General features: G+C 42.9%; 1 protein-coding gene across 1 annotated transcript in view; it reads right to left on the bottom strand.

The window, feature by feature from the left end:
• Window positions 1–2,225: 2,225 nt before the first annotated feature.
• STMN2 (stathmin 2) overlaps window positions 2,226–22,357 on the bottom strand; it is a 43,327-nt gene continuing 23,195 nt past the window's right edge. The window contains exons 2-5 of the mRNA XM_014951919.1: window positions 17,040–17,135; window positions 16,236–16,408; window positions 6,317–6,508; window positions 2,226–3,580 (exon numbers count right to left, since the gene is read on the bottom strand). Coding sequence (XP_014807405.1) covers window positions 3,521–3,580; window positions 6,317–6,508; window positions 16,236–16,408; window positions 17,040–17,135 — 521 coding nt within the window. The 3' untranslated portion in view covers window positions 2,226–3,520. The remainder of the gene's footprint in view (window positions 3,581–6,316; window positions 6,509–16,235; window positions 16,409–17,039; window positions 17,136–22,357) is intronic.

The raw sequence follows: 22,357 nt of genomic DNA, 5'->3' as shown, positions 1-22,357 counted from the left end.
GATAACAAAGGGTATTGTTTCCAAGTTCTGGATCAGCCATGGGTTTAGACCCTGCTGGCTTTGGGAACATTTGACTTGATTTGAGCATAAATTCCATGGCCTCAGTAGGACCACGTGAAGTGTGACAGGTTTGAGTGGTTCCTGTTTGGTTACTGGGGGGGTCTCCTTGTGGCAGCCTTGACACCACCGGTGGCTCAGCCAGCGGGACCCAAGCCCTGGACCCAAGCCCTGCCCACCCTCGGGGTAGCCCTGCGGAGGCCCCAGGTCAGAAGCACCTTCCCGCGGTGCCGCAGGGCTGCCACGGTGCCCAGCCACGGTGCTCCTCGGGGCGAGGAGGGACCATCCGCCCGGAGCAGTGCCGGGGTCCGGGCTCCCTCCACTCCTGCGGCAGGTCCCTGGCTGCATGGCAGCACTGGCAGCTCATGGCTCATGGCTGGCCGCCTAATTTTCTTAATCTGAAAGTCCTGAGCACTCTGCTTGCCATTGAATTAAAAAATAAACTGAGATATTTCAGGAGGCCAGAATGCTAATACTTTAAAAGGGGATGCTTTGAATATTTTATTACTGTTCAAAGAGATCTTTAATCTGCAGCTCCGCATGAGAGACCCCTGGCACCAACGTGCTTTTGCCAGCACAAGCAGCAGGAGCTAGGCAGGCAGCACTAAAGACAAATATAAGGAAATAATAAAAGGAGTAATATAAGGAAATGGCCGTGCTGCAGCTCTCCAGACATTTCTTTCTGCCATTTTAGAGTAAATATGCAGTGTATTTACAAACAGGCTTACAGACCTTAATAAATTGAACTCTAGACCCACAACTGCTAAAAGATGCCAGCGAAGAGGAGCAGAGCATGGCTCCTGACACGGGTCTGCAGCGCTCACACTGTCTTGTCCTTCACCCGTTTCCCTGGTGCAGTCTCTGTGCCCACGGTGAAGCGTTTCCCAGGCAATGCCCAGGTCTGTGCTGGGGGAAACATGTGCCAGGAACCATCCCAACTGGCACTGTGGATGTGGACACCCTTGTTTGTGGGGGAAGAGAGTTTAGCCCCATGGAGGCAAGGTTGTCTGCCCTCCTTGGCCTCAGCAGTGGAACTTGTCCGTGGCCTGAGCAAGCGTAGCCAGAATGACACACAGCAAAAGGCCTCGAAGCGTGACCAGAGCTTGTTAAGTCAATGAACAGGGAAAACTGTAGGTGACTTGCCACCGGGAAATGAAACCAAAATCCAGGAGCTCTCAAGTCAAGATCCTGGACCTTATATTGAACTATATGCTTGACTGAATGACCTTTTTTACTGAGGCTAAAACCAATCTACAAATTTTGAAGGCTTGGCAACAATGAAGCTCATGACATCCAGATTCAAAGTTTGCTAATTGACTCTTCTGCCAGCTAATTTTGCCAGAAAGACAAGGAATTTAGGCAAGGAAACCCAGCTGCCATAACAAGTTGAAGTACTCCTCTTGTTCTGTGGTGCAGAGCTCATTGCACACCCAGCTGAGCCTCCAGCCTTGCATCTGGATCAGCTTCTGCCACTTTTTGACTATAGTCCAAGTCTTCCAGGGACATAACTCGGCTCCGAAATAAAACAGGGTGTGTGGGTCAGAAACTGACTGTTGTAGATCTGGGGCTTTTAGCCCATCTTTCCAAAAGAGCAAGTAAAAGATGCCACTTTAAAGGAGAAAACTAGTCCTAGAGGCAATTTTTGGTAACCTGTCCCGTTCTAAATCGGGTCTGATCCAATTTTACATCTCAGCTCTACAGCTCAGCAGCTTCTACAGTGATTTTGTGTTTTTCAATAAATCCCGTAAATTAATCCTTTTTACCCTGAAAATCAGTGTCTTAATAGCCAGAGTCTTGCTACAGCTATTCATGTATGTAGCCAGAGTTACACTATTCACTTTTCTTTCCCCAAATTCCCTTTTTCTCCCCTCAATATTATGTCAGGATTAAGGGGTACATGTGCATGTGTGTGTAGCTAGTTCTCTTTTTTAACTCAGTGCTAAAAGTCACATTTATAGGCTCTGTTTATATGGTAATCTTTAAAAACCACCAGCCTCAGCACCGGCAAACACATAGCAGGGATTTGACCTGTATTAGCAGACCAATAGGCCTGCTTTATTAATAGGTCTTATTTAAGTCCCATTTCCATCCTTTTAGGACTACCTTAGGTTTTCTCTTCACATGGGCACATGCCAGAGAAGTAATGGAGCGAGAGAAGAGACAAGCCCTTTTTCAGTTCACAGAACCCCAATTCTTTATTAATCACAGCTTGCTCACAATGACATACAGGAAAATAGCACTAATGAAGAGTAGAATATGCAGGCAGCAACCTTCAGGGGGTAGGGACAACTTCAAAACTGCAGCTATTTTGGGGACAACGTGTTAGGTTTGGTGATACTGTACTTGGCACAAGCACCCTGTCTAGTCATTCCTCCCGCTTCAACCCTCTTAGACCTAGGTGTCCATCACTAGGAAGGGTTGGGTCACACTGACGAGTAAAGGTCATGACGAATGGAAGTCAGCAGTGTCAAAAAAAAAAGAAGGTAACAACTGGCTCATGGGTCCCGGGTGAAATATTCAGTAGCCTCTTGTACTATTACACATGTAATGTGGTAGCATCAGATTAGTATCATAGATCATGGCATCTACAGATAAAGCCACTTGATGCTTCTGGTTGCTCCATCAATAGATTTTCAAGTAGTGAATTAAGCTCACTTTACAATTAGCGTTTGTATGGCTGTTTGGCATCATCGAGAATTTGTCATAGCTTGATGTTTACACTGTGCCTCTTGAATTTGCCTCAGGCTGATCCTACTTGCTTTCATTCTGTTGCACAGCTGTATTTGTTGCCTCTCACCTCAAAAACCAGAGGCAACAAGTACTGCATGTGGCAATTTAAGCTCAATTATAGAGCACGCCACAGAGTCCTGTAGTGTGAGTTGCATTTGAAGAAACTACATTTTCAGAGCCTTTTGTCTTGGACAGCTGGATGTGAAGTCACGATATCTGTGATCTAGTCACTGCTTCAACAAAGCCTATTGATGGCAAAGCGGTGGAGGTTATTAGGCAATGGTTGGTCTCTAGCACCATAGAACTACTACTGACCCCGTGGTGGGTTGGAATGGAAGTTGCAGAGGATGGAATTAGACGTGAGGTGCTTCGAATGAACAGACCCAGCAAATTCAACCGAGTGGAAATAGACAACATCAGAAGCCTGTTACAGGACATGTAAGATTATGAAATAACTTGCATAATGCAATACTTGTATTTTTTAACAAAAATGTAAGTATTTACAAAATAAGATCCAAGTTTTTTAAACATCAAGCAAATCATTCTGCAAAGAGACCGCATTGGTTTTGTTTTTAGTTTTGTTTCTTTTTTAAAGTTTTTTATTGAGTTCTTGACTATTTTTTTTTTTAAACCATGTCATACATTTCCCATACTGATATCGCATGATCCATAATAATATAGGCAGGGGGAGTTTACTACTGGTGGGGATGGGTAACATCCACCATTGCTGTTTTCAGCCAGACAGTTCCACCTGGAGCTCCTTGTTTCTACGGACCTCTGCAGCATGCCTCTCCTGGAAAACATCAAAAAGGGAAAAATCAAACCTCTCTCATTCCACCAGTCCCGATGACAACCTATTTAGGTTGTGCATTTGTTGCTTGTGCAAAATTTGTTTCACAGCACAACCATCTGTAAAGGACAGAACTTAGCAGGGGTATCATCCACCAGACCAGCCTGAGGCACGTTCAGTGCTCATGCTCTGGAGTTCAGTCTTCGATCTGATGTGGCCTTTCCATCCTCCCCACCTCATAGGGTTTCAATTTGAAGGCCCACATAGATAGGCGTTGCAGCATAAAACATGCCACATGCTCACATTTGCTCTTTGAATCCTAGAAGTTAAACTAAATATAGTGAAGGATGAGTGGGCTTGAATTAATTGCTTTCACACTGTATGCAGAAGAAGCGTTAGTTGCTGTGTTATCTGTAGCTTTTAGGAACCATAAATAAAGGTCCAAGAATTTAGTTCCACCAAGATGGGCCAATCTGAACATCTCAAACATCCCCTTAGACCGAAGGATGAAGCTAGCTGGCCTCCCCACACTCTCTCTGGGAGGCAGTTACCAAAAGTCAATGCTAGACCCTTCTGTCCACTTTCAGCTGTGCTGTCTTCCTTTTTACAAAAGCACCCATAATTAATTTAGATTTATTTGAGCCATTGTATACTCAGATACTTCTGTGGAAATGGGCCTGTGGTCAAGGACAACAGCTGACAAATGAATTTAGGAATGTTCTACTTGCGATGTTTATAAAACTATTATTTTGGCAACTTCTTGGTTTTAGGGTTTTTGGTTTATGCCTCTCTCCTTTCAGCTATCAAACTATCAGACTTTTACCTCTTGTGTCTAGTCACTGAAAAAAAAAAACCCCAGACAACCAAATGACAAGCACAAGGTGATTACAGAAGTGAATATCTATCTCTAGCTGACTTCAGTTTAGGGCACTCCTAGCTATCTCCATGCACTAGAGGGTCTTTAGTGGTCAAAAGTTCATTGAAGTCAACAGTTATCTTTTTATTTTTTGAGTTGGACTATGGATCACAGACCAAGACAGCTCATTGCATCAACTGATTGTAAATCACAGTTTCTTATAAGATCCATCCTGAATGCCAGATTTTATATGGGACTTGTTCCTCACTCCTGATAACTGCAGTATCCAGAAGTTATCTTTGATTGTAGGGATTTCTAGACACCAAAACCTCAGGGTGTTCACAGTTCTGTGTAACTTTTGAAGATTTGGACCCAGATATCTCATTTCTTCTTTTTCTGCATATTCAAGGTTCACTTTTGGTGTTGGCAAAACTGTATAGTCATGCTATTTTTATTTACTGGTCTCTACAAATGTTCCCAAATGAGTTATTGTCATCTTTGTTCAGAAACCTTCTTTGCATTTCATGCACATATACCATCATATTGCTTAACAGTCTGTTAACATTAACCTGGGACAGAGAGTTGCTTCAGCTGTCCTTCCCATTTCCTTGTGGACCTTAAGGATGGCTAATTGGCTTTTGCCTTTGTTTTCATAAGCTTTGGGATATGTGCCTGCAAACTAATCTAATGCAAAAATGTCCAGTTATCTGGGTACAGTTCTTAAGCTCAAGAATTATCCCATTTCTGTAGTCACCTGTAACATCATCCTTTGGTTTTTGTTTTTTCTTCCCTGCTCTCCAAGATGTTCATCTCCATCAAAGAAGCAGAAGTGCTTTTAGGAAGACTTCATTCAGACCTCTGAGAGCTATTTTTTTCTGTTAGTCAATTTACTAACATATTAGAAAGCTCATCATTGGGAGAAACAAGTGATCACTCAAGGACAACTAATTAATTTTTTCTTAACATTTCTAAATCTTTATTTGCACGTTTCCCTCTCTTGTGTGGAAGGGTTGTTTTGGAGAAGAGCACCCTTGATCCTGCATGGTGGGGTTTGTGATGTACCAGTTTCCTCTGGCTGTACCAAAAAAAATTTGCTCTCTTTTAGTGTCAAGAATTGTGGAAGAACAGGCCCCTTTTGATATATAGAAAAGATTTTATTCGCATGTTTTTTCATCTTTCTCCTCAGAGAAACTAAGAGCTACAAACACAGGACCACCATTTGATTTGATCAATGACTTTTCTTAAAAGCCAAAATCTAAACACAAGTGACCTTTCATTTGTTCCCAGCCCTTCTTAAAAGACAGTCCATGAGGATTAAGGAACCAGAATATCTCCGAGTCTCTCCAACGAGGACAGGCTGAGAGAGCTGGGACTGCTCAGCTTGGAGAAGAGAAGGCTCAGTGGGATGTCATCAATAGGTACAAATGCCTGAATGGAGGGTATAAAAAACCGAGCTCTTTTCACTGGTGCCCAGTGACAGGACCAGAGGCAATGGACACACACTGAAATATGGGATGTTCCCTCTGAACATCAGGAAACACTTTTTCAGAGTGAGGGTAACCGAGCACTGGCACAGGGTGCCCAGGGAGGGTGTGGAGTCTCCATCTTTGGAGATATTCAAAAGCCACCTAGACATGGTCCAGGACAACTGGCTCTGTGTGACCCTGAGGAGGCCTCTTCCAACCTCAACCCTGCTGTGATCGTGTGATTATAGAGGTTCAGCCTTTTTCAAAAGTGAGTGGTGGCTTAGATAGGTATCAGGGGCTCCAACTTAAAAACTGCTCAAGTGTAGCACCTGAGATAAGAACTAACCACAACATCTCTTCCAAACATTGATTAGATTTTCCTCTCTAGTCTAAGGTGAGAAGTGATAGTGTGGTTACCTTCTCTTGGAGACGTTCGATAAGAGCAGCTAAATTAGCTTCACGATTTTCTTTGATCTGTTCCATTTTCAGTATCAGCTTTTCCTCTGCCATTTTGCTGAAGTTATTGTTCTCCTCCAAAGCCTTCTGAAGCACTTCTCGCTCATGTTCTCTCTTCTCTGCCAGATGTTTCAGCACCTGGGCCTCCTGGGACTGGAAACAAAGAGATGTGGTTGAAATGAAATACTCATGTGGAAAAAAAAAAACAACCCAGTTCACTGTGTTTGGAAACTGTGCAAAGTGTGTTGCTTTGTTGTTAATGTGCTGGTTGGAGAGATCCCTTCTGTGTATAAACCAGATTATCTTGAGTAACAGGGACCTGGATGCATTGGCTGAGTGCGGGGCACAAGCCTCAGGCAGCAGCAGAGATGGGTCCGAAGCACTTCTGTCCATGAGAGACCCTGTCCTGTGTCACTACCCTGTGTCACTGTCCTGGGCATCTGGGCTTCTGCAGGGAGTTGCTTGGCCTCCCACAGCCTCAGTCTCTTTGCTAAGGGCTTTTTACGCGCAGAGACACGAGGCCGGGGGCTGCAGGTGTGTGTGATGCTGAGAAGGAGGTGGCTGACACAGGAGATATGTGTCTTTCACCTGGGTTGGACTATCCCTTGATGTGCTTGAATAGTTAATAGCAGATTTTGAAGTCTGCTGTCATGAAAGACAGACAGAATCAATTCAGACAATGTTTTTTCCCCATGATACTTTTGTGTGGCTTCACCTCATTGATGAGGAAGGGAAGAAAGGTTTTTATTCTATAGAAAATAACAAAAAAAGCTATTTAAATTAAAAATTCACATTTTGCAAGGAACATGAAAACTGCAGGTAGGAGTTAAGCGGGTGCAGCCTCTGTGCAATACAGTGTTATTCTTCTTTGTAAATTCAGTGCTCAGAAGCATAAGCTTTGTTATTTATTTTAAATCCAACTACTAACACGAAACTACTCATCCTAGGAGAGAAGCCAAAGATCTTGCAACATTGGGCCCATCCTCCAGGCAAGCCTAGTTGAAAAGGCAGTGTGTTTCACAGGGGTTATTTGGAAAAGATAAACAATATTGTGCAGTTTTAAAATAAATGAGAGGGAGCACAAGAAGCAAACAGAAAACAGGGAACAAAATATGGCTCCGGGAAGCTAAGTGTGTATTTCAGTGCAGATCACAGCGCACTGTTGCCTTTGTTATCTGCAAAAATACATTGGTTTAAGGTCTAAAATAAGGGCTTTAACCAATAATTACAGTTAGTGGTAATGGATCCTATTAAATTCTATCATGTCACTTTAAATGGAGTGGAAAAGGTTGCAATTCCTTCACATGAGCGAGATCCAACTAGGAGGAGAAAACAAGTGTTTTAACCAGGGTAAGATGCACACAAAGCCCAGTGCAGTGGTGGGGCAAATGAAGCAGATTCTAGAAAAGGCTGCCAAAGCCAGGTAGACACTGGACTAAAACATCTGTCTTTGCAAGGCTGCAACCTCTTGCTTGAGGTCAGGGAAAAGAGTGACTTTTATCCATCTTGGCCACTTAATTTGCCTGGGCAAATCCTGGTTGCAGTTAAACGCTGATCCCCAGACCGCTTGCTCCGGGGAATGGCCTAATGGGAAGGGTTGGTGCCTTGCAAAATCTCCTCCTGCCTTACCTCCCTTATAGCATATCCTGAACAGGGAGTAACAGAGCAGGCATTTTTCATGTCTCTGACTCAGAGAAAATAACTGTTGTGCCAGCCAAAAGGTGGTACAAATGGGAACAAAAAGTGCCCAGATGTGTGCAGCCAAAGCAGAGGGGGTTCCAGTGGTGGTGAATGGAAGGAGAATGAGCCAAGGGCAAAAAGACCTGGGCAAAGAAGGACTTTTGTAGACTAATTGAAAAATCATAAACGCCCCATAAGTTTGACAAAAACATCAATAATTTTAATAATAATATAATAAAAAAGGGTATTTTTAAGCAAAATATTTGATTTCAGATACGTAGCATTTAACATTTCTTTACCTGTAAGCTATTTCAAAAATGTGAAAAAGTCATTTTGAAAGATTTGGTACAATGTAAAACTGAAATAATTGAACATCTTCATCTTGCTTTACCATTTCTGGACCAACTTGAGTGGCTGTTTGACCAGTGCTCGTGAAGTTATACTGCATTTTCTGTTTAACTTAATATTCAAAGGCAACATTTAATCTACTTTTGGAAAAGTTATCGTCATTAAATTTTGGTCCTGATATTAATTTTGTGAACCCTTTGTTTAAGTGATCTAACAGTGACTTTGGTAATCTAAGAATCTATTTCCATTCCTGTAGGGAGTTTCAATAGAAAAGATACTATGATCTGAATTGTAATGTTCTTTCCCATGAAATGTTTAATAATTGATTTGTTAATTTGATAGGCTAACATTTTATGATGTTTAAATATGTATAAATGATGTGTTATAAAATCAAGCATTGTCAGATTTGGAAAACAGACATTTCCAAGGACAAATCCATAGCCCATGGAGATGCTATAATTAAAAGTAAGATTTGGACTGTGCCTACAAGCAGCATTTTTTAAAAGAACATTGGCTTTCAACAGGAGATAGCAAAATGCCTTTGGGGCTCTTGCCCATTTTTTAGGTTTTGTTTTCTTCCATTCAGACCCTTTGCCTTCTGGAACTGCTTCTTATTATCATAAATCTAGTGAAAAAATTAGAGTTCCATATCAAAGTACACAGAGTCCTGAAGGCTATGCTGGTAGACAACATATTCAAAAGTAATTTGTCCACTAATACATGATAATGAAGACCATCCTTATACTCTAATTCAGTATTTTCTGGATGCAAATTGCATTGGCACCAGTAAGAGACTGAATGAAAGTTAAATCAGACTTCAGGAACTGGCTGCACACTCCCAATGCCATTTTCCTTTGTGTTATACCTGAACAGCATTCCTTTTCCTCCCTCAAAATATTCAAGGTACCCAGGACTGGTTCAGAATAAAGGGAGACCCCCTCCCCACCACAAAGCACCCATGGTGTAGTGTCTCATGTAGACTGACATCCCTCTTCTGATGCTGTTACACCCCAGCTGGGAGTCTGCCCATTTCCCTGGTGTCAGACCATTTTTGAAATCACCTTACAACAATTTTGGAAGGCAGTTTTTCTACTGGATTGTCAAATGATTTGCTGTTTCCAACACATTTGGCAGAGGAACTTGGCCACCCTGTCTGTTCAAAGTCTACTCCACATCCAGAAATGACTGAATGAATGACCCCAGATGTCTTGTGGGGCTGGGATTAATCGGCTCCCTTTGTTGTTTGTGTTGGCTTTTAACTGCTGTGTTTGGACTCCTGTGGTCTTGGTACAGGGTACCAACATACATAGGAAGTTTTTATTCCAAGTTATTCCAAGAATATTCTCAAATCCTTGATAGCCCACGTTCTAACACGCTTGTGAGTGGCTTACAATAAGTGCTTCTTCTACAGCTGTTGTGAGAAAATGAGTAAAGGAGGCTGGAAACAGGATGAAAGATAAAGAGGATTAATAAGGAGATTAAAGTATAGAATGAAGGAGAAAGGAATAAACAATACTCAAGGGAGAATATCCAGAAGACTTCTTAAATATATCAAGGCATAATCAATGCAGGTACAGGTGCAGTCTCTAATGCTAGCTATGGAGGAATAAAACTCTTTCCAAAAATTCCTGGTACAGACACCTTTGCTCCTAGAAATGTACTACTGTGCCAATATGACGGGCAATGAAGGCAAACTCCTCTGATATTCATGTCAAATTTCTAAAGGATCACATGCACCCCCGGTTTTCAGTGATGATTGCTTCAAAAGGAAATCCACATCTCATTGTTAGCTGGCCATAGGTAGATGCAGACAAACTAAATACTCACTTTATGAGCAAAATTATTTATGGAAACTGGCTTTGGAGATACATATACTTTTAATTATTACTCACCAGAAGAAAATTTTACTTACCTGAGTAACAGGTGCTTTATTTTCTCACATTTATCTATTTTTCTTTGATGTGCACATTCAAATATTGAGGTCATTTATATAGAGATAAAATTAAAGGATTACTTTTAAGCAAGAAAATGGCTCAGACAACTACTTTTAAACTGGGAATTTCAGCTTGACTGCATTCACCCAACAGTCTTAGGAGGATGTATGAGGCACCCTACCAGTCATAGCACACTCATTCACTGGCTAGATTTTTTAAAATTAAATTGTTCAGCAGAAGATGCATTAATCTTGGTATTCTTCAGTGCATTGTGTATTTAAGAGACACTACTAATGGAGCAGAATGCAGAGACAGGGTTAAAGGCTTCTACTGCAATGTAAATGCCAAGGTGAAGCCTGGATATCAATCAGGAGGAAATGGTGAGTTGAAGCAGTGATGTTTTCAGGGGAAGGAATTGAGGTTGGGATTTTTCCATGTAAAAGCAAAGGAATGGACTGAAGTTAGACCTCACTCATGGCACTGGCTTCCTCAAACCTCTGCGTTATATCTATTTCCTCACGGGCACTACTGTTTGTACTACGTTAGCACCTGTTCTGGCTGTTGCGGGGACTCGCAGTCCCGGGCAGTGAGCACATATAGAGAGAGGCAGCTCTTCTTCCAAAGCAACCACAGTCTAGAGAGATACGAGGAAGAGAGGGATGCTCCTGCTCCATGGGGTCACCGAACAGAGGAGTGAAATGGCCATTTGGCAGGACAGCCAAAGACATCTGAATCGCAACTGTAAGTGAAGGCCTTCTTCTACTGAAACAAGATGGTGCAAAATTTTGCCTGAATTTAGATGAGAATCTTTTCGGTTTTTTGTCCAGTCTGCCAAGGAACCTTTGGGTCAGGGCTACTAAGAATGTGAGGTAGAGTGAAAAAATAAAGAGCCCTTCCACAATGTGATTCAGGAAAACTCACTGTCTCATATTCAACTGGCACAAAATCGCTGCTCTTGGGCTTGTGACCCATGGGTGCTGGAGGGACACCAGAGCCCTGGTTCTGATGTTACCCTACCTGTTCATGAGGCACTTCTTGATCTGCTGCGGTTTGAGATCTGGCATTTTAGAGTTAATGAAGATCAATGACAGTTTGTCTTATCACGAAATCAGGGAATTGCCAGAGTTGGAAGGAACCTCTAGAGATCATCTAGTCCACCCCCCTGCTAAAGCAGGATTGCCCAGAGCACATTATGAACAAAGCCTATGGCAGAGTGCAGGGAGAAGCTTTGCAGCGTTGGGATGGACATTGTCTCTGCTCATGACGCCATGTGCTCTGAGACGGACCCTGGTGCTTAACACCTAACCCTCTCCTAGCAGGCAGCAAACATCTTCCTGTGAGCACATACCCATAGGCTTAAATTTTAATATGAGGAACTGCAAAGTGGCTTGCAGTTTTAGCTATGTCTTGTAAATATTAGGGATGAAGCACAATGCATAGAAAGGCTGTGGTGTAAACCAAAATGGGGCAGAAACTCCTGGTTTCACTGCTGACTCCACACATATTGCTGGGACCTTTACACGGAAAAGCTCTTCGTGCTGCATTGCCTCTCTGCACAAGCACTGACAAGGGCCACCAGACACAGAAAGGGAGATCAGCAGATGGGCAAGACAAATAGTAGCAGACAAATGTCTGGGGCAGTGCCTGTCCTCCCTCACATCCTACTCACTCACAAGTTACAGGAAACCAAGGAGGAGAATAGGAACAAGTTGGAAGAACAAAGAAAGCTCCACTTTTTCCAGGGAAGGTCCCTTCTCGGCCTCTCCTCCCATCCGGAGTGGCAGTTTTGTAGGTCCTGGGCAATGTCTCGGAGGGAACATCTGTCCCCCAGCTCCACTTTGGTGAAGCCTTTCCCCCAGCAGCCTGGCTCTGCACCGGTGGGGCGAAGGACGGGAGGCTTTTCCACTGCCGAAGGAGAGATGGATTGGGAATACTGAGAAGTACCTCTGGGCAGGCTGTGGGGTGGGCTCCAAGGGGCTGGGGCCCGACACAAAGCGAGGCCACCACGCTGGCAGAGATGCCTGGGGCTACCAGCCTGGCCCGGGCTGGGCTGCACGGGGGGCTGCCCTTGTGGCATTTCACAGTAATGGTATTAAAAAATCATGTAGCCATAAGTCTACATCCCCCAGCATGAAAGTTAAAAAGTATGACTGTTCTCCTGCATCCTTTGTGGTGCTAAGCACTAGGGATGAGCCTGATTCAATTTCATCCCAATACAAGGCCATTAAGAGGATTTAATTACATACAATTTCTCTCCCATAATCCAAAGTCTAGTAGGAATGTGCGTCGCTTTAGTGTTTCATTTTTTCTGCCAGTAAGTTGAACATGGGCAATAAAGACATATAATTCGACATATGGCTTTTAAAGTCTGTATACCAAGGGTAATAATAAGCTGAACATTCAAGGCCAATAGGTAAAAATTAATAAAGGTTAAAGATGCCGTAAGAAATAAACTTCTGCTCTATACAATGTCACTGTGCTCTAATTTCTTAAGTGGAAAGGATGAAAAGATCTTTCTGATTATCCACCAAGGTGGGAAAATATAGCACACATATGCCAAAAAAATAATGGGATAATAATGATGTGCTGTAAAGAGGATTTTATAAATGGAAAGGTCAAATCTGTAACTGGCCCAAATGGGGCCAGATAAAAATGCCTCAGGTGAAGTTCTTGGCTTGGTCTGAGAGTATGAGGTCACAGGGACTGCCAAGTGAGGTAGAGAAAAAGGAGGAGAAAGGAAAAGTCCTGTAAAAGCTTGTAAGGGAATAAACAATAATGCTGAGCAGGAAACAGCGTAAGCAGGAGCCTGCTGAAGTGCATGAACTGCTGTAGAGGTTCTCGTGAGTTTGAAAATTTATTAATGAATGCTGTCTAATTAACAGAGCAGAACCTCACTCCTAAACAGCGTGAAATCAATTAGTATTTCTTCCAAAAAGGCAATTCTCATCCATTAGTTTTACTTGATTTTAATTAGAACTGTGCTGGAAAGACACGATGTGGAATGGTCATGCCTGATAGCTGCTGTAGATAGATTGGAAAGTGTGATAATGACTGCAGTGCTGGATGTCAGAAAAAGTCTGCCTGGTTTGTCTCACAGCAGAAAGTGAAAGATACTTAGGGAAGGTGTAGATGACTATGTACATACACACATACATGCACACATGTATAGCTTCCTAGCTTCCAGCAGTCACCAGGTTACATATTTTCTGAGTCAGAGGTTGCATTCATGTAATCATTTTCTACAGGGCAGTGCTCTATCAATTTTTCCATTATATTTTTGAAATAAATAATATTTTAATAATCTCTAAATAGTCTGTGATAACAAATACAGCTTGATTAAACAGTGCATGGAAAGGTGATTCCCCCTCTCTCTTTCGAAATTGTTGTCTGATGATTTCATTGAGTGTTTCTTCCCCTTTGGATTGTGTGAAACAGAATATAATTGCTCCTATTTGTCTTCTCATTACCATTCATAACTTTGTAGACTCCTATCTTATCTTCTATCTGTTGCCTCTTGCCAAGCTTAAATGTGGACTATTTCATTTACCTTCTTATGGAAGATGTTATGTTCCTCTGATTACTTTTTTATCCTTCTCTGCAGTATACTCCTTTTCAGGCAAAAAATAAAGGCAATAGTTGAGATATGGGAACATCAGGGATTTTACAAGTGAGGTAATGGAGGTTTCTGCTCTGTTCTTTGTTCCTTTCCCAGCAATTTCTGCTGCAATGCTAATGTGGAGGATCTTGTCTATTAAAATAACTCAGTCATGTGTTCGTTCCAAATTAATATAGTACCAAGGGAAAGAAATGGCAGGTGTCTGTATTGCCATCACTGATTACCAGTTTAGTGTGTAATGAGTTTTTCTTTAGGAAGAAATGAACAGTAATGAAATCAATGAAATGAAATCTCTGGGACATTAAATATCTATTTCCCACTAAGTGTTTGCATAATAACAGGTTTCTTAATTGCTGCCATTGCATTCTGTGTCCATGTCTTTACTTGACTACTTGTACTGGGTACAGAGGCACTTCACAGACTGAGTCTTTGGGGCATATCATCATTTGGGTGGGTGAAAACTTCTGGGCAGACTCCAGTGCAAATGCATACTCCTTTCACACACAGTCATGTCCTTTTACTGAAACAAATACTCCGGTAGAAGTATTTCTTTGAAGGAAGTAATAGTGCCAATGTGTGTGCAGTAGAGGCACAGAGTCTTGTGTTAGTGAGGCAGAAGAAATGGCAAATGTGGCAACATTTCAGTATTCCCTAAAATAATTGTTTAAATTAGTGAGATCGAGAATAGTCAGGTTTCACTGGAAACCAAAACTGAGGGCCAGGTTTTAAGGACCTGTCAGTAATCCAGATCTACCAGCTTCAATGGACTTGCAGCTCACCACACGCCAGCGCGATCACTCCTTTGGGTTTCTTGGAAGTGACCCTGATCTGGTTTGACAGGGGTGAAAAGAGAATAGAGCTGCTCTGGCTGGAGCTGCTCCATGTGCCATCTGTGGCATATTTGCTGTCCCTGGACCTCTGAAAACATTTTTGTCCATATCTGGAAATGATTCTGTAAATATCAGTTTTAGTAACAAATACATTGTTTAAGAGATAAATAAAAGCCTTAGTGACATCTAAGCTTGATTCATTTTCAGATATACTCTACTAGAGACTCCACGAACAGGTGGAAGGAGTTTCTAAGTCCAGGCAGACTTGCCACAAAACAACACTGATTGCCTGGTTGAAGGATACAGAAAGTCCTTCTATGGCTCCTGAGGCTTCTCTGGCTTCTGTGGTTTTCCTTTTGTGCCACAGCAAAAAGAAACATGGATTAACCAGGACAATATATGAACATATCTTGAGTTTTCTGTGGCTGTTGCAGCCAGCCATGACTTTCCTGAAATGGCGCAACACAGCATCAACGCTGGGCCTGGACAGAACACTACTAATTCTCAAGACTGGCAATTCAGGCTGCCAGTGGTGGTTGTCTCATTGGCCTTCCCTGTCATCCTCTGACTTATCTGATCTGGAATTTGGAATTTTATCTTCTGGGAAAGAAAAAAAAAGGAAGCAAGCTTTCTGAGCTAGCTCTCACTTAGAGCAAATAAAAACCTCTTCAACATATCAGTCATTATGAAAGCCAACTAAAGAGTTAATGTGGACTTCCTGCTGCTTGCACCCTGCAGTTATGCTAACCTTTGTGAAGAAGGAGTAACAACCCTTCCAAACCTAATGTGACAAACTTTTTATTATCAGACAGGGTTTTACCCTTATGAGCAAAGTCATAAAGAAGGGAAGCCTTGGTGTGTAGATAACCCTACAAGACCAACTTCCAGCACTGTGGAGACCTCTCCTCAGTAGCTGTGCTATGCCAATGTCTTCACCCGAGTGTGTGCTGAATGACACAGAACACTCTTTATTCAGGGCTGACATGGCTCTGCACTGTATAAATAGACATTTTAGCTGCCTGGGGCAGACCTTGTGAGTAATCTCCATGGGCACTACAAGGAGCCATGATCTGGTAACCCAGGCAGTAGCTCTTGGAATTGGACGTCCGTCTCTTAAACTGAGACACCAGAAGAATTGCACTGGTTTCCAGAAACTATTGCAGATGCTCTGGATAAACTCCTTACTCTCACACAGTGAGCATGCATATTTGAACCCTCTTGGACCTCCTGCCCAAAGTTATCTGTATTTTGTGATGCACACTTCCCAAGCATCAAAACCAGTGAGGTTTGTTTGCAAGCTGTGGACAGAAAATAAACTCATTTGTTTCTTTAAACATGTTAATAATTTGTGTCCATGCGGGCCACTGTGAGTCAATGATGGCAATGGAAAACATACCAGTGAACAGGAAACTTGGCTGTTATTCTGTACACTGTCAGGTCTAATTACTAGCATTTCTTTTAATGAAAGATACCTTTCTCCTCTCCTCTGCAGCCTCCAGCTTTTTCTGGATCTCCTCAAGAGAGAGTTCTTTCTTCTTTGGAGAAGCTAAAGTTCGTGGCGCTTCCGACACTGGAGACGGCGGCTTTAGGATCAGTTCAAAGGCCTGGCCCGAGGCACGTTTGTTGATTTGTTTCACTTCCATGTCTGCACAATAAAGTGAGAAATGGTAAATCCTTCAATACCTCAGCAGTATTGAGGAGAGGAGCAGCACAAACCTCAGTAGGACCAGAAGTGCAGACAAAAGATTTAGCATCTTTGCCTTGGGCATTTTAAATGCAATGACAGATTATGGGCTGAAAACTGTTGTCAGAAGTACATTCCATTTTATCTGCAGTAGCTTAATTATACCTTAATCTCATAAAGATAAAAACGTACAGCGGTTTTGTAAGCTTATTGGGGTTCTTTGTCATTTCACCCCCCCTGCAGGCAGTGCCCAAGCTGATTAATTTTTAAGTGTGCTTTCATCTTTTCTTGGTTTCCTTGGGAGTTCTGTCTACCACAAAGAGCTGTAATTTTCAAGTGGGCAGTACTAAAGGCACGGCTCAGTATGGGAGGGCTAGCTTTGAGAGTTTAGTTAGCTGCTATTTGGAGCAATATCCAGCATCATGGGTAATACACAATCAATAGAAGGTAATAGGCAAAATAAGCAAATGAGTTGTTAATTCAGCAAAATATCCACTGACTAACATTATGGACCGGGACAGTGAACTGAGTCATTTCCCAGCAGCAGCACATTATCTGACCTGCAGGATGATTTCCAGTGAAAGCCACTCACCATCATATTTATAGATGTTCATGTTGCGAGGTTCAGGGTAAAAACAGGAGCAGATCAGGGAGAGCATGGACAACTCCTTCATCTTCTCCTTGTAAGCTGAAACAAGACACATTGTCAGCACGCTCCACTTCCCCAGCTCCTCCTTAGTGAATCTCTGACCGAGGGGACTGGCTGGGGACCAGCAAATCTGATCTATCATCCACCTGCCAGATTTCTCTAGAATATTTGCTCTCAACTACTTCTTCTGAACATTGAGCCGTTATCAAATCACACACGAGATGCTCAGTACTGCAGAGACTGCTTCTGATCGCCTGTATGACCTCAGACTTGAGTGTAATGCAGACAGTCCTTTCTGGTTTACGGAAAGTTAATCTAGCTACCAGGAAATGTATTTAGCATTGGAGGAGTGCCATGACTCCACTCTCTCCTGGCAGGTGGAGAGAAATGAAGCTCTTACAAATTCTCTGACATATCCAAATGCAATTGAGAACAGCTCTGAAACGCTGCCCATGTGTTGCCATAGGCAGATGCTGAAGACATTATCTGTTACAAATGAAAATGTCATCCAGATAATTAAAAATAAAACAGAAATAAGGATATATTTATCAATTTCTTTGCAGACTGTCCTTGATATGCATAACTACTTGAAACAAAGATTTTCTTTCCTCACCTACTGGCCAAAATACATTGCTTCCATACTCAGGTCTCGTGGATATCAGCTGATGCAATAAGTGCCCTTGTAACTTACCTTCATGGTGTTACCTTTACTGACTTTGCAATGCCTACAGGCCCGTCATGGACTGAGGAGGAGCTGGTCTAGAAATGGTAATACCAACACCAACCAATATACATTGCTGTGCATTCACCCTTTCTAATTGCTGCCATCCATAAAGAGGGAAATAGACTCGTATCTTGTGGCTTGGCAGGTCAATGACAGAGCTCAGACTCGAACCAGTTCCTGAGTCCCCAGGCGATACCCCAGCCACTGCATAAAGTATATATATTGGGGGTGTGTGTTGCTTCAAAATTCCTCTTGGCACACAGAAATTCCTACTACTATCAAAGTCATATTTACAAATGCAGACACATATTTGTGCAAGTATGTGAAAACATGGCTTAAAATATAACTGCGGCTGAAAGTATTGTACTTAACAAATTAGACCAAATTAATCTTGATGTTACGAAAGGAAAATCAGACAGCCCTATGATCTTCAAATTGTGGATACATATGAAATTGTCATTTCACCTTTCTCATGGATGCTCTTGTCCTTTTGAATTTGTTTTCCTAGTCGGAAAATAGGCCTGTCAGCCTGACCTCAGTACCGGGAAAGATCATGGAGAGGATCATCTTGGGAGAGCTCTCACAGCAAGTGCAGGGCAGGCAAGGGATCAGGGCCACCCAGCATGGGTTTATGAAAGGGAGGTCCTGCTTAACCAACTTAATCTCTTTCTATGACCATGTGACCTGCTTTCTCCATGAGGGGAAGGCTGTGGATGTTATCTACCTGGATTTTGGTAAGGCCTTTGACAATGTCCCCCACAGCGCTGGGTAAGGCCTTTGACAATGTCCCCCACAGCGTTCTCCTGAAGAAACTGGCAAATCATGGCATAGACAAGTGTACCCTTCACTGGGTAAAAAACTGGCTGGATGGCCGTGCCCAGTGAGTCGGGATTAATGGGGTGAAATCTGGTTGTCAACCAGTCACCAGTGGTGTCTCTCAGGGCTCAGTTTTGGGGCCAGTCTTGTTTAATATCTTTATTGATGATCTAGATAAGGGGATTGAGTGCACCCTCAGTAAGTTCTCAGATGACACCAAACTAGGTATGAGCATTGATCTGCTTGAGGGTCGGAAGGCTCTACAGAGGGATCTGGACAGACTGGATCAATGGGACAAGGCCAATGGGATGAGGTTTAATAAGGCCACATGCTGGGTCCTGCATTTCTGTCACAACAACCCCAGGCAACGCTACAGGCTGGAAAGCTGCCCAGCAGAAAAAGACCTAGGACTGTCGGTGGACAGCCGGCTGAACATGAGCCAGCAGTGTGCCCAGGTGGCCAAGAAGGCCAACAGCATCCTGGCCTGGATCAGGAATAGCGTGGCCAGCAGGAATAGGGAAGTCACCGTGCCTCTGTACTGGGTACTGGTGAGGCCTCACCTCGAGGGCTGGGTTCAGTTCTGGGCCCCTCACTACAGGAAGGACATTGAAGTGGTGGAGCGTGTCCAGAGGAGAGCCACCAAACTAGTGAGGGGTCTAGAGAACAAGTCCTATGAGGAGAGACTGAGGGAACTGGGCATGTTTAGTTTGGAGAAGAGGAGGCTGAGGAGAGACCTCATTGCTCTCTACAACTACCTGAAAGGAGGTTGTAAAGAGGTGGGTGTTGGCCTCTTCTCCCAAGGGAATAATGACAGGACCATAGGAAATGGTCTAAAGTTGCAGCAGGGGAGGTTTAGATTAGATATTAGGAAGAATTACTTTACTGAGAGAGTGGTCAGGCACTGGAACAGCCTGCCCAGGGAGGTGGTGCAGTCACCATCCCTGGAGGTATTTAAGAAACGTGTAGACGTGGCTCTTCCGGGCATGCTCCAGCGCCCAGGATTATTGGTTTGTGGGTGGGTGTGATATGGTGGGGTGGTGTGTTTTTTGTTTTGTTGTTTTTGGTTTTTTGTTTGGTTGTGGGTTGGCTTTTTTTTTGAGGTTGGACTCGATGATCTCAGAGGTCCCTTCCAACCATGGTGATTCTGTGATTCTGTGAAAAGCTGCTGAGATTGATGAGGGCTTGAGAGCCTTTGGGTGCTGCTCAAAATGGTGGTATTCAAATGATCTATTGATTCAGGAACGGTTTTCTAACTGTCAGTGGATGATTAATCGAATTAAGTTTTTCACAGGTGCCTCCAATAATGGACACTGAATAACCCTCCTAAAGGACATACAGCTGTTCAGAAGCTGTTGGTGAAAGCCAGCATCTCAGGTCAAGAAGGTAGTGAAGATTTTGTTTTCTTTGAACTGAGATTGTCAAGGAAGCTTGGACTTGACAAGTTTTTTAGTTTGAAACATAAGTACCAACTTGCAAGGAGTAACTCAAAAATCTTCTGAAAAAACAAATGATGTCCAACTGAAGTCTGTTAATAGTCAAACGTGGCGATATGTTCATCTAGGCCAATAAAACATTTAACCCCATGCGTAATTCTAAGCGCACAGGTGTGGTTGTCCAGCCTGTCCTTTGAGGAGGGCTTGCCCATACCACCGAAACTGCATCCTGTTCATGGGGGAGTGAGGCTGCTAAACACACAGAAAATGGGTGCTGGGTTGAGTGTTCGAGACATGAAGCTGAAAGCTCAAAGCTGAAGCTTCTCGTACACAGCCTGCTAAATCCCTGCCGCAATGTATACCTTGAAATAGCTTTATAGAAAGAGACATACAAGCAGTGTCCTGGGAATCCTGCCTTTTGGGGCCTTTGTTACGGTTTTTTATCTTTGACTGATACTGAATATGTCTTGTTTTCTAACAGCATTTAAAACAATGAGAAAAAAGTGTTTAATCTCCCAGCTCGTCATCTGCAAAACATGGCTGGAGAAAGATAAGGCTGTGCTCAGCTCTCCTTCCTTTCAGCACAGTAACTGCATTGAAAGCACGTTGGCAAAATGATTGTCCTGTTTCATTCTGGCCACTGACAGAATTAGGATGACTTTCCATGCTTTACAAGCGTTACATTTTCTTTATGCACGGTGTTATTTAGTCTCTATTTGCCCTAGAAAGTCCTTCAACCATACTTGGAACTTGGCTTGAACACTCACAGCAAGTTCTGGAAGTGTCTGCAGCCCTGGGAACCAAACCACCCTGGGAAGGATTCCTGCTCTGCCTGGGGTAGATACTGGGAGAGTGTGAATGCATCATACTTCTGAGGTAAATTCCTCCAGAAAAAGTACTGCTTTTTCTGTTGGAGACCTAAGGGCTGAGGGCCTCGACGGAACTGAAGGACCTCCTCAGTGCTGTGACTTGTTCCTCTTGACCAGGCAAAGAATGGCTTATTTGGCGGTGCTGAGTAACAGCAGCCCTGCTCTGCTCAGCTGTCCTTTCCTTAAAGTGCCAGGCATTTTAAGAAAAATAAGCAGTAATGTTAGTCCAGTTGGTGGTTTGATTAGAGTGGCTGGCCCTGTCACACAGGTTGAACAGGGAGATAACTCTGCTTTCCCAAACCCCAAGGAGTTACTGTTTAGCCATGGAAGCCTGTTCTCTCAGCAAGAAATATTTTCCTATTGAAAAGCAGCACAAACAGGCCAGAAAGCCAACAGCACAGCATTTATGCCATCTGTGTAGTACCTCTTGTGTTAACTGAAATAGGCACAAAAACGATCTCTTAGAGTGGAGCTTTTAAAAACCCTTGAAGACAAGCAGTGATTGCCACGAAGTTTATTTTCCAAATGTGCTTCAACTGGTTTGCTGATTATATAGCTCCTTGTGCAGTCATGTAGGGAACATACCATTCCATTAACTGGGCAAGTTAAATGAAGGAGAGTAAATGATGATAATCATAATACTACAAAAGCTTTGATAGGGAAATTGCTGGGAAAGGACAATGTTGACAGAAGACAGCAACAGAATGTTCCTAGTATTTAAATGTTTAGATGCATTAAAACCTTCAAAGTTGGGCAAGAGAGGAGCACTGATTTTCACTAAAAGCAGAAGGGATTTCAGAATTATCAATTCTTGCAGGTTTGCTGTGAATATCCTCGTGTTTACAGGTCATCTTAATTTCTGAAGCTGTGTGATTATTTCAGAACCTCATCTATTTAAATAAATCCTTGCACTCAGAGTTGCAAGGAAAGCTTTAGAAATATTATCTAATGCCCCTAAAATCTTTGACAGCTTCAGAGAAGAAGAAATTCAGCTTTGAAACTCAAGAATGCATGGTTTCTCTTTTTCTGAATGAGTCCCAAATGCACCTAAATACCATTGTTTTAAGCCAATCTCACTGTTTTCTCAAACTTTGGGCATTATGCTTAGCAGCTCTGTTTAGGAGCTGTGAAACTCCTCCCTGTGTTGGGTGAATGTTTCCGTGCTCTTTCTTTGTGGGCTCTTTACTTGCTGGTCCAGGTAGGATCCCCCAGAGACTCCATCTGCACAAGTGAGCAGGGAAGCACGGCATGGCTGGATTCCTGGAGGGAAGCAATTCTAAGCACTCTATGCCCATGTAGGTATTTTGATGTAGGTATTTTGAGAGTCTTTTCTTTACAGTAGTTTGGTCCCATGGTCTGAACAACCATCGGTGCCTGGAGCATGGTAGAAGCAGTGCTAATGCACATCTTGCAGTTTCA

Source organism: Calidris pugnax, unplaced genomic scaffold (genome assembly GCF_001431845.1).
Source record: "Calidris pugnax isolate Ruff unplaced genomic scaffold, ASM143184v1 scaffold61, whole genome shotgun sequence".
Lineage (NCBI taxonomy): Eukaryota > Metazoa > Chordata > Aves > Charadriiformes > Scolopacidae > Calidris > Calidris pugnax.
Note: the sequence above shows the minus strand (reverse complement) of the source record. Positions and strands in the feature narration are given on the sequence as shown.